General features: G+C 39.6%; 2 protein-coding genes across 2 annotated transcripts in view; one reads left to right on the forward strand and one right to left on the reverse strand.

The window, feature by feature from the left end:
- On the reverse strand, positions 1-9,580 carry eif3d (eukaryotic translation initiation factor 3, subunit D). The gene is made up of 16 exons (XM_023293246.3): positions 9,424-9,580; positions 7,443-7,568; positions 7,313-7,358; positions 6,800-6,936; positions 6,620-6,705; positions 6,387-6,459; positions 5,647-5,768; positions 5,428-5,560; positions 5,194-5,341; positions 4,047-4,177; positions 3,839-3,924; positions 3,594-3,723; positions 2,670-2,812; positions 1,989-2,181; positions 1,804-1,897; positions 1-113 (listed from the first exon to the last, which is right to left on the reverse strand). The coding sequence occupies exons 2-16, from the start codon at positions 7,563-7,565 to the stop codon at positions 100-102; spliced, it is 1,659 nt and encodes a 552-aa protein (XP_023149014.1). The 5' UTR covers positions 7,566-7,568; positions 9,424-9,580; the 3' UTR covers positions 1-99.
- The window catches only part of bcat2 (branched chain amino-acid transaminase 2, mitochondrial), a 242,702-nt gene that overhangs the window by 199,171 nt on the left and 30,933 nt on the right, over positions 1-12,598 (forward strand). The gene's annotated exons all lie outside the window — the stretch shown is intronic.

Genomic DNA, 12,598 nt, shown 5'->3' on the forward strand with positions numbered 1-12,598 from the left:
TTGTCCAATCAGATGTCTTTATTAACTGTCAAAAGGAATTTAATTGTGTTTCATGCATACGTTGAAGGCTGCTTTGGTCACTGAAGCCGACTCCACACTTCAATTCTCTTCATCTGAAATGACAACAGGGAAGAGAAATCAGTTTAGCAAACAGGATTAATGTGAAACTGTACATAATGTTTATACTCTGGGACTTTAACACATTAATTTCTATTAATTCATTACAGAAAAATAACGCTTTAAAAAAAAAAAAAACCGCATTTAATCACACCTCTCTCAGTTCCCTAATTTCTGGCACAAAGGTAACGCTGATGCACTCCAGGCCAGTAGGTGGCAGTAATGCACCTAAAGTCTGTTTGCCAGGCGCGAAGAAGATACACAGCCAGGGAACACTAGTGACGTCAGCGCACAAGAAAGTGACGGAAGATGAGACCGCATTGAGCTTGTTGGGAGGAAAGACTTTTAAAGATCTTCTCAATGGCAGCTTGGATAAAAGCGTGGTTGTGTGCAAATTGTGCAACAAAGAGTTTTCTTTATCACCACAGCAATTCAAGCTGACAGTATCACTTCAATGTAAAACATGTTGCTGTTAGCACCAGAGCTAACGTTAGCTACGACAGTCCTGGTACTGGCAAACGATGTAGCCAGCCCACAACAGATCACTTTTCAAGACATTGAAAGTGCTTGAGTTCACAAAAAGTCTTAAAATGTTGAATGTAATCACTATAATTGCACTTTTAGTTTGCAGTAATCTGTAATTGTAGTCTATAGATGAAAAATGCAGAGAAATGCAAATGAAACATAAAAATTTTGTTGTTTAAGTTCACATATATGTCTATTCATTGATACAGTTGCCAACCCATATTTATTTAAATTGAAAAACTTGACTTATTGTGTCAAATATTTTTTGACAAAAATTGGAATAATCACAACTAATTCATTACAAAGCTTTTAATGAATTAGATTTTTTTTTAATCGCATCCCACCACTAGTTTATACATCTGGCAATAGGTTTATCCATGTGTCTGAGTAAAATCAACAGTGAGATCTTAGAGGACTACAGTGTAAAAAAGACTTGAAGTGAGCTCTGAGTTTGTCAGTCGGACATCATCTGTTGTTACGAGGTGAAGTCAGCTGAATGGCTCAGTTTGTTTGAGCTGATAGTGATCCTGTTTGGAAACAATAATCAGATCAACTGGTGTGCAGACATTTCTGATCTGTACTCGAACTCATCATTCTTGACTTGCATTTGTCTTTACATCAACTTTCAGCCCTGATTTACTTTCCTGCACCCTTTAAATGATGTTTGCTTCAAGATGCAGATACAGATGACGGTCCAGACATACGAGTTCACTATGAACCACAGAAAATTCTATGTTCTAAATCTGATGTACTTCAGTCAGGTTTTTCTGACAACTCATAGACCTGCATGTTGAAACAACCCCTGTAAGTTATTCTCAACATTTTTAAATGAGGCAGGGAAGTGAAAGGCTGGGTGTAAAGCTAAGTTTGAGCACAAAACAGAAGAGTCTACACATCAGCTCACCTGCTGCAGGATCCTAACTGGATCACCATCAGACTGAGCTGTTCAGCCAAACTCACCTCTTGCAACAAAGATAATGGTAAAAAACACAAACTCCAAGCAGCTCACTTAAAGTATTTTTTCCACTTTGTCCCTTTCAGAAATGACTGGAAAGTTCACTACCAGACTGGTGGAAAAACCCGAGAACAATGTGCAAACAGCAACACAAACTGAAGTGCACATTACAGTTTGAACACCCTGTTGCTGGTAAAAAATCTTACCTTCTTCCTCCTCGTCCTCTTCATCCTCCTCTTCTTCCTCCTCCTCATCTGAGCTGAAGGTCCCATCAGGGAGGCTGTACACCCGGATCACTTGCTGTTGACAACAAACGGAGAGATTTGACCCCCCCAGCTCCAACATCTCACTGCTGGCTCTTCTGTAAAATGTGTAATGTGTGTCTGCTCACCTTGTTGGGGTCCTTCAGGATGAGGTACTTGCCCTCGTCCAGCTTGCGGCAGATGTCGATGACGCAGCGGAGGATTCCCCAGGCGTTCTCCATGCTCAGGTTGATCTGGCTGGCGAACTCGTTGGGTTTGAACTGCTGGGTGCCCAGGATGACGTGGCGAGCAGAGTCCTTCACGTGGTATCGAGACACGTAGCTGCAGAACGCAGTGATGTAATGATAGTTGGTCTGAGCTTCCCTTGTTTAATAAACTGCTGCGCTGCTGGAACTGTTTCTTATTGTCTCTGTTCCTCCTCACAACAGGCACAATGTCCATTATTCACTTTAAGGACATCAGTTTGTATTATAGCTGAGTGTTTTCCAGCCAAAATGAAGACAACTTGCCGAAACATTATAGACATTTCTGTGAAGGATGAATTTGCTAGCAGTTGTTTCTATTATATTGTCCATATGCAGGCTTAGTAACAAACAGATCTACCTCTCTACAATGGGCTCACCTAAACCTTTAAGACAGGATTTACTGCAGGATTGTCATTCTAGAAAGATGAACCTGGTAAACATGAATATAAGCGCACATCTCTAAATGTAAAATCTGTCTGGCTAAAGCTCAGATTATGTTCAGGCCTCCACCTGCTGATTCCCTCCACACACAGTGCAACAGATTCAGTGGTTCTCACTGCTCACCCCAGTTTTAGGTACTCTGATCCGGCCAGCATGGCGCAGCAGGTCCAGCGGGCCAGTTTGTAGCTGTTGTTCTTCAGCTCAGTGGCCAGAACAGCTCCTCTCTGGGAGTCCAGCTTCTGACGCCAGTCCACTCCGTTACAGTACTGATGACGAAACAGAACAGAGCAACTGAAGCTGGAGGTAATCATACTGAAGAAAATGACTCCACTTAGTCTGTACATTTCTTCTAACGACAGAGCAGCTTTTCCAGTTAGTCATCAAGTCTAATATAAAACTTTCTAAAACATGAAAAAGATTGACAGTTTGGTCAGGTTCTGATTATTTCTTGTGTTGTTGTGATTTCCACAATCTCATGGAAACATAAATTCGACTTCAATCTTCCCGTCTTTAAAGCATCGGGAGCTGGACATCTACTCTATTGTAAACAAAGCATCCTGAGATCTGCAGATACTTCACTGACATTTACAGAACAAAATGTAGGGGTCAAAAATTCAAGTTTACTTTGAGTTCGCTGAAGTCGTGACTCCCTGTCATGGAAACAAAGAAACAGATATGGGCCGCTGGATATTTAGCTTCACATTTTTTGACATGCCATCTAGAAATGCATTTTAAATGAAACTTATGATGAGGGCTGCAACTTCGTTTACTTCATAAATTAATCAATCAAATGTTTGCTAAGCTGAAGGGGACGTCCTAAAATGTGTGTCCACAACACAAAAAAAACTCAAGTATTGACTTCACAATGACACACAACAAAAACAGTAATTTTTTTTAAAAAAACAGCTGCAAATATGTGGCTAGTTTCCCACCATTTCTGTTTTAAAAATTAGGAAAAAAATCTACTTCAAATCAAACCAGCTGTGCACATTTTTCGAAGGACTGATTGAGCTCTAGTAAAATTCTCCCAATAAACCTGTTTCTTACCCTGGAGTCCCACTCGTTGAGAGTCTTGACGTTGATGAAGGAAACTTCTCCGTTGGCTCCGGTCATCACTCCATCGTGCTCACAGCGGACGATCAGATCAATGTCGTCTCCGAGCTTCCAGTGACGGTACCTGAAAGAAAACGAGAAACCATCAGTCAGAGACAGAGCAGTTACTACATACAGTAATGTTAGTGTGGAGGTACAGACGGCAAAGTTAACTGACATTAGAGGAAACCAGTGTGTACCTGTAGGCTACAGATGCCACCTCACTCTTGTCCATGTCCTCCTCCACAAATGGGTTGCTGTTGGGGAACTTGTAGCGCTCTCCACCCTGAAGGAAAAAAAGACACAATCATGACATATATTCAACAAACAATGACTGAGACTAACTTAGCTTAACACGTGAAATAGAAACAGTAGGTTTAGGTCCTGTAGAGCTTTAAATTATCTCACCAGACGTAAACACTGCTGGCTGAAGTTGTGGTTGATGTAAGTTGCCTCCATCGCCAGGTTGCGAGGAGAGTTGAAGGAGTTGCCCTCATCCTGCGGAGGCTCATTGGCCGTCTCGCTCACAGTCAGCAAATCTGAGAAGAACAAAGAGTTAAAAAAAAAGAGTTTAAAAAGACACACACACAACAGCAAAGCCAATTGTAAAGCTATAAGGCTGTAAGTTCACTGCTGGCTTTGATAGTAGATTTAAGGTGATTCTAAATATGCTGCAGTTTTTCCTGGACAATTTTATTTCATTTTTTATATTCTTACAAGGAAAACACCTGTTTCTCTCTGACAATATATCAGCTCTGCTACAGTAACAATCATGGACGACGAGAGAACTTTAATTTTTTAAATAAAAGGCAAAACAGGAATGGTATGCATTTCTTTTGCCTTCCCTGCTGCATAGATCAAACTGTTTTATTTCTAAGTGATCAAGAGCTGGTTTGACAAAAACTGATTCTGACTATGAACAGTCCGCTGAATATAAAATTTAAATAAAAAGCAGAGTGGTTCTTGATTATCATAAGCAAAACAATTTCCCAGGAAATTCTGGGTAAAATAAACCAGGCCATTTTGGAATTAAACCAACAACTTCACAGTGAAACACTGGTTCACTGTAAACATGCTCTTTTACACATATTTATAGTTGTACAAAGTTGTTCAACACTGATTTTTAAGTATTTTGACCGCAAAGAAAACAAATGAGTCACATTCCTTGTATGTGTTTATGTACTTGGCCAATAAAGTTGATTCTGATTCACTTGGAACAATCATTAAAAGTGTAATAACACAGATACCTTTTGGCAGCATCAGCCTTGTTAATATGGCAGAACTACCTGCTAATGCTTCAATCAGGTTAAGACATTTTAAATGGAACTAACTGATGACTTCCTTAATGTCTCTCTTAAACTCTCTCCTCTTACATCCTAATCCAGTGTCTGAGGTTCTGATGGCTGACTTTGTGAGCATAAAATACTTTAAAATAAACAGTATTAGGACTTCAGATTTGACAAGCTTGGATTACTCTCCTCAAAATTCTTAAATCAGGACTACAATGTTTTTGTGACACCATCTCCTGGTGTCAGTAGATCTCCCAAAGCCTCACCAAAGTCAGAGTTGTCTCTCTTGTCGAAGAACAGCTTGTTGCCGACTCTCTGCACGATGATGTCCCAGGAGTTGACTGAGCGCGTGCAGCACATCAAGGTGGCCAAGATGGCATCAGTGGCAAACACGTTACCCTGAGTCTTAGCCAACTGGAGGAGAAACAAAGCATGTTTATGAGAAAGCTCCTGAACAAAAAGTTTTGTGAGTTGAGGAGCTTGTTGTAAGAAGTTCCCACCTTGCGGATGACGGGATCGTCGGTGGTGGTAACAGTGTGGAAAATCCTCTTGATGCTCTTCAGCTGCTTTTCGTTGCGGGTGGTGATTCGATCGAACGCCTTGTCGTAGTACTCCAGAGCACCGCAGCACTCACTGCAGGAGACAACAAACAAAATATTCATCATAATCGGTATCTCCCTGTAATGACTGACGGCAAACTGCAGTTGATCTTCACCTACATGTCAACAGGATCAGCCACCTCCATGTATCTCATCTTCATCAGTCGGGGGAAATCCATCTCCTCCTTCACCTCCCAGTCGCTCCTCACCTCCACAGACGAATCTCTGGGCTTCAGCTGGGCCTTAATGGACAGACGTGGAGGCAAAAACATTTTAATAACTTTTTATTTATGTTCTTAAATGCTTGAATAAGGAAGTACTTCTGATGTTATCTTCAAAAGGAAATGCAGGCATGTTTACAGATCCATTTTTGTCTTTTTTGCTTATAAGAATTATCTGCTTCATAAAGCTGATACTATCTGAAGGCAGATGTCATTTTTACATTTACTAACCCAAGGGTGGGAATTACATCAGCTTATATGATTATTTATTGGCCTGTGTTGCAAGAAATTAGAAACAATTCTGTGTTAGATCAAAATCTCCACCATGCTCATATGCCAGACAGTTTATTTTTTAATTTGCACATCAAACAGCACTTCACTACTGTAACCTTGTGACGTCCACGGTGATGTTAAATGCTTAATATCTCTTTAAAAGAATCTAAAACTCTCCTATATTACCTCGTCCATCATATATCCCAAAGGAAATATTCATATTGTCACATCCAACCAGGAAATCTTTTGGCATTTTTGTATGAAAATTGAAATTAATCAGTTATCAAAACAGAAGTGATCTTCTTTTTCTGTTGAACGGCAATTCAAAGAATCAATTATCAACGATATGAACTAGCTGACAAATACCTGGGATTTTTGGTCCCACTTCTGACGGACACCAAACTGCTTTTGGAACTTCTTCTGCAGCCGCATACGATCCCTGACAAGACAAAAACCTGAGTTAACTTTACAGTCTCACCAGCGTAATGCACAAACACAGACTGAATTTGTCATGATGATCCTTTTTCTGTAAGCCAGGAAAACAAACAAACACACAAACAAAAAGACAGCTAAAACAAGACATTTCTTCAGGATCTCACCTCTCCTTCTGCTTGGCGCTCTTTGGGAGCGTCTGCATGTTGAACTGGGTCAGGTTCCTGCGGTCCTTGTCCCTGCGCAGATTCCTCTGTGGAAACAAACATTCTGTTACTGCTCTGCTGAAAACATGATCCTCAACAGTCACATTTAATCTCTGCTCGCTCTGCGACGATCTCTCCCACCTGGGCAAACCTCATGCGGTTCCTCTGGTACGCAGTTTTTTGAGTCTTGGCAGTGTCCACCAGCTGGAAGCTCGTCTCGTCCTCTTCGTGGAAGTAGGCATACTGACTGCCGCCTCCGAACTGAGAGGAATACTTATCTGAAGACAAAACACACACAGAACTGCTTAAGAAATCAAAGTGGAACCATTAAGTAATCTGTGTCTCATTTATTGTGAAATGTGTGAAAAGCACACGTGTCATTCTGATTTACGGTTAAGTACATTTAATCCTATGTTAGTAAATGGGTTTAAGGTCCGATGTCTGTGTCTGATAGATCCTAAATATAGAAGCTATTATCTTTCACCATGTTGACAAATTATGAGTGATTCACGTGACACTTAACTGCATTCAATACAGATACAATATCTTCAAGCTCCCTCCGTCTTATTAACTTCAGTACCACGCAGACATTTCAAGTAAATTAATAATAAACTAGGAATATTTTGGAATATTTTCAACCACTGTCTTACTCACTTGTGTATCTCTTGTCTTGGTAAGTAGCTCCAGTCCAGTCAGCAACCTGTCAGACAGACGACACACCATGAGAAAAACAAACTCAAGACAACGTGGTTCCTTCAGAGGAGAATATATGTGACGGACTAACCTTTCCCAGACGGTCCCCTTTGCTGAAAGGCTGGTAGGGCATGTCTTTAAACTTTTCTGGGACCGCACATGGACCCCATCCAGATGGATTGTCCTGGATCACGGGGGCGTGAAACTTCGCCATGACCTGAGGTTGGAGTGAATAAGACCAAAAATTACAAACCTACTACATTCTGATGCAGCTGATTCACAGTGTAAAAGTTCCAGCTGCAGACATTATATTTAGCCCATACAGGCACAGGGTCTCAGGCAGTGAGCAGCACTGATTTCTCCAGCAATGCACTAAAAGAAATAGGCACTGATCAGCTTGCGCAGTGGGCTAGTCATCATTGACCCCTGAACAACATGCTGGTGCAACTCCACGTTCTCAGGCTTTAATCATCTTTTATTTGACAAATCAGAAAATAACAACATATCTTTATCATGGCTTCCCAGGAAAGTCATAATAACTTAATCTATACAAATAATATTAACCGTCTCTCCAGCTGATACATTTGATGTTAAATGACGCCTCAGGCTACAAGTCAGAAGAACAAAAAAATGCATTATTTTTTGGTATTGAAAACTGAGTAAAATGCTTTAAATTCAAATTATCTACTCTAGTAACAAATAAATATCAGTTTCTTGCATTGTACAGACCCTTATTTTTATGTTTCTTTTTCTATGGTAAGAGGTCTTGTTCATTACTTTTTATAAACTGAAAAGCAGAAGGGACGACTTTCCTTCAAGCTCACACTGAGCCAAGTAAACAGCACATTCATTTAAGAAGGCTTTTGGAATAGATTTACACTTTATTCTTCACCAGAATTGAGAAATGTCTCGGGTTCACTATGCCTCCTGCATAGTCGACACAGGCAATGTCACACTTAAACCATGTAAAATAAATAACTTTTTGGGTTTTGCACATATTTGCTTGTAGTAAAAATGGACAATTTAAGACTAAATACTCTAAATAAGCACATCTAGCACGCTCTGACCTAGACAGACCCTTTGTGTATTATTTTCTTGATTAGTCGTGCAGCTATTTTTCTATAAAATGCCACAAAGTGCGATCAGCGATTTCCCAAAGCCAAAAAATGGCCCCCTCAGATGTCCTATTTTGTCCCACAATCAGAAAATATTCACATTTCAGAAAGTGGAATCCTGTGCTAATAGTTGACAATAATTAGATTAATCAGAGCAACTCTAAATAACATCAGATTTTTTCAGAACTGATAGAAATCAGTTGAAATTGCCAATATATAATGATAAAATGGTCAATACACTAAACTGCATTTCCCCTGTCACAAATTACATCATACAAGAATTCCACAAATTAAACATCAAAAGTAAACTGCAATTTTAGTTTGTCTATTTAGCATTCTTAATTAGAAGAAAAGCAAAATGAAAATAGTGTTGAACTAACTGAACGTTCCAGCTAGTCATCCTCTAAATTAGGACTCTCTACAAATAAAATTTAGTCTTCATGTACTTTTAAGATGCGTTAACTTGTAAGACTTTGCACTAACTATGTTCCTGGAGGGGTCTGGATGTCCATTCATGAGCCAACTACAAAGATACGGTTGCATGTGTAGATATTAATCATCACCTCAAAGGACAAGCGGCTCCGTCTAACATCTGGGACACCGGCTAACAGTGTTAGCGTCACTACAACAGCCGGATGCTAAGGCGCTGCAAATATTTCAAGATTTCTGCCAGCGACACAAATCCGAGTTATTGGGATCCAGCAGTGATGTTATTCAAAAAGCAACCCTAAGGTGAACTAACTGAATTGTGGACTTGATTGCTGGTGTGACTCCTTCAGCTAATGGAGGCTAAAATGCTAACGACACTCATGCTGCCAGGTGGCCGCGTTAGCATGGCTAAGCTAACTGGGTGGAAAGCCTCACACTCGGACACAAGTTTCTCTATGATTTAGTTCAAAACACGAGTAAAAACAGGTACTTTTCACACATCTGTACAAATTTTCGCTGTAATCTTACCGTGAGTGATGCGACACTGTGGGCAGCCTTTTAAATTAAACGGTCTTCAAGCGGTGACAAGCCCGACGGGTCGCCGGAAGGAAAGGAAGTAGCGCTGTGCCGTAAATAGTGATGGTCCTCTGATACCCGAGGCTTCGACACATGCGCTGTAGCTCATGAAGCAAACGTATCGAGCCAACGTGCCGAGGCGTGGTTTGGTCACGTGACTCGTGACGTTTGAATATATATATATATATATATATATATATATATATATATATATATATATATATATATATATATATATATATATATATATATATATATATATATATATATATATATATATATATATATATAAATATATATATATATATATATTTATATATATATATATTTATATATATATTTTATATATATATATATATATATATATATATATATATATATATATATATATATATATATATATATTCCCAACTCACCACCCCCATGCTACAACACCTGGCACAGAACCTTGTCAGGTGCTTAGCTGACAGACTACAAACCAAAGAAAAGAACAGTTCACTGACTGTTGCTACACTTGTGGCTCTGCAGTTCAAAACTTTTGGATTCACCAATCAGAGTGGCAGCCAGTGTGAAAGAACATTTAATAACAGAATGCACAACAATTAACATAAAGAATACCAAGCAGCAGTCATCTACGTCACAAGCACCACCACAGCCTCGTCCTCCACCACCACCAGCACCTTCCACAGGTATTCTTTTTCTCTTCTGAATAGGGAATGACTGACATTTCTGGTGATGATGATGATGATCTTCAATATTTTTCAGTTCAACTGTGGAGCCTATTAGACGAAGACGCAAGTAGAGCCTGGCAAATGCAAAGCGCCACAGCGAATGCAATTGTAGAAAGAACGGCAGACCCACTGGCTTACTGGGCAACCCACAAAACTGTTTACCCAAACTTGTACAATGGAGCCAAACATTTCCTGTGTACCTCAGCCTCATCTGTGCTGTGTGAACAGGTTTTTTTTCCTAAGGCTGGGGAGATAGTGAGTAAAAGAAGGAATTGCTTGAGTCCCAAACAATGTTCCCTGTAATTTTTCATGAGTCTGAGCAAACACACAAACTCCCTGAGCGTCCCTTGGACCACTGTGAGCAACATCAGACGTGTGCACTGTGGTCACACCAGCATCACATCCATTCAAGTTACATGGTTCATTAAAAGAATCAAATTACAGCATTTACATTTCTGTTAAAACACTTTGACAACAGGAGCCAGTTGAAGGCTGCAGTGATTTTAGTGACACTACAATGTATAAGAGTGAAGTTATTGAATATTTGTCTCTCTTTACTGTTGCAGCGGTTTTGCAAATTGCAGACGGACCCTGTTCACTCCATAGACACCAATGTTATTCCTGTAGCTTGAAAGAAGCTACTTTTGATAAAACTGGGCTTGTAGCACATTGTCTGCCTTGCAACAATGGGAAAGAGGCATCGTTTATGTTTTGACAACCTATATCTAATGAGTTATTGATGCTGGAAGTCTGAATCTGTGAATATCTTTCCAACTTTACTGAACTTGGGGCCACTACCACCTAAGGAGTGATATATTTAATTTTGAAAAAAGCATTTAGCCATACTTAAAGCTTTAAGTGCTTTATTAACACGGAACTAAAAATTTTGTATTGTTTTATTATCACAGGTTCTGTCTGAAAAGAGGTGGCATCATTTTAAACAGTGAAATCAAACTAATAAAATGTAATGACCAACCAGTGAGCAATACTGGATTCTGCAAAAACATAAACAACTTTTTTAAAAATCTAAATCTTATCTTAACACAGTTAATGTATTAACTTATTTTTGTGTGTATGCATGTATTTATTGATTTATTTAGTACTGTTAACAAATCAGAGTTCTGAGTGAATTTTTCTTAAGATAGGCAAAGGCCATTTATTGATTACATATAGGCTATTAAATGTTTATTAAAAACTAAAAAGCATTAAAAAAAAAAACAACTTAGGCATTTATTGAGTCACTAAAATACTGTAGAGCACAGACCACATCAGCATGATTATAAGCATCCTCTGGTAAATTAACAACCAGATACTGATGTCTCTCACCATATGGACTTCAGGAGATGATTAGATGATGATAAACTGTGACCTACTGGTTGGATTCTCTCTGTTCTCATGTTTCTTACATGTTTGTCCCTGACAGCCGGGTCCTAATGTTTTCTGAGCAACACACCATACTATGACGTTTTTACAATGATGGTTCTACTATGGAACCAGTTTGACATGTTCAGGTGTTCTTTGTGTGAAAACTCAGAGATTTCAGGTATCAGAAGGTGGTTTTCAACTTTCTTTGTTAACTTTCTGCTTCAACTTTAAACTAAATTTCCTTCACTAACCCAGCCCTCTGGACTTCCAGTCAGCTGTGTTCCTATTGGCTGTCCAGGTGGCTGCTTGGTGTTATCAGGAACACCTGAGCAGCTAGGTGTTATCAGGAACACCTGAGCAGCTCAGTGTCTTCCTGCTTTATTTAGCTGCAGACAAACATTTCCTCTGCTTTTCTCCACCAGTGAACTGGGTTTGGCTCCATTGCTTTAATTTGTTCTTTAGGTGTTGGCTTGCAGCTTCCAGCAGTAAAATCATCTTTAATGTGTTTCTTGGTGTGTTTTAGGGCTTTGTACTGGATAGTTGTCTTGGTAAATGTGGTTCTTTAGCCACAGTTAGCACATGGTGCTAATGTTTGCAGTGATTAGTGGATTTGATGCAGCTGAGTTGTGTCTTTATCTTGGCTGTAGTGAGTCTTTAGAGGTTTTTGGTCAGACACATTCTGTATTCTTGTTTGTGAACCAACGTTGGTTGTCCAGAAGGTAAGAGTTCCTGTCCTGATTCTCTGTTCTCAGAGGTTCTCTGGTAGGCTGCAGGAGACTTTAGCGTTTGGGTTGTGCTAGTTTGGTTTTTGTACGGTTTCATTTGGACGACTATCTTGAGGCCCCTCCATGTGGTTTAGTGAGGTTTTCTGCAACAGTTCTACAAAGCAACCTGCAGCAGAAGAGACTTTGAGAGTTTTTAGGAAGTTCTGGAGACCAGACTTTAGAGCAGCAGAAACATTTGTCAGCAGTTTGAGCAGGAGAAGGTGAGCTTCAGAGTAGAAATGAGACAGAAACCTTCTTGACCCGTGT

The sequence above is a fragment of the Amphiprion ocellaris genome, chromosome 19, assembly GCF_022539595.1.
Source record: "Amphiprion ocellaris isolate individual 3 ecotype Okinawa chromosome 19, ASM2253959v1, whole genome shotgun sequence".
Taxonomy (NCBI): domain Eukaryota; kingdom Metazoa; phylum Chordata; class Actinopteri; family Pomacentridae; genus Amphiprion; species Amphiprion ocellaris.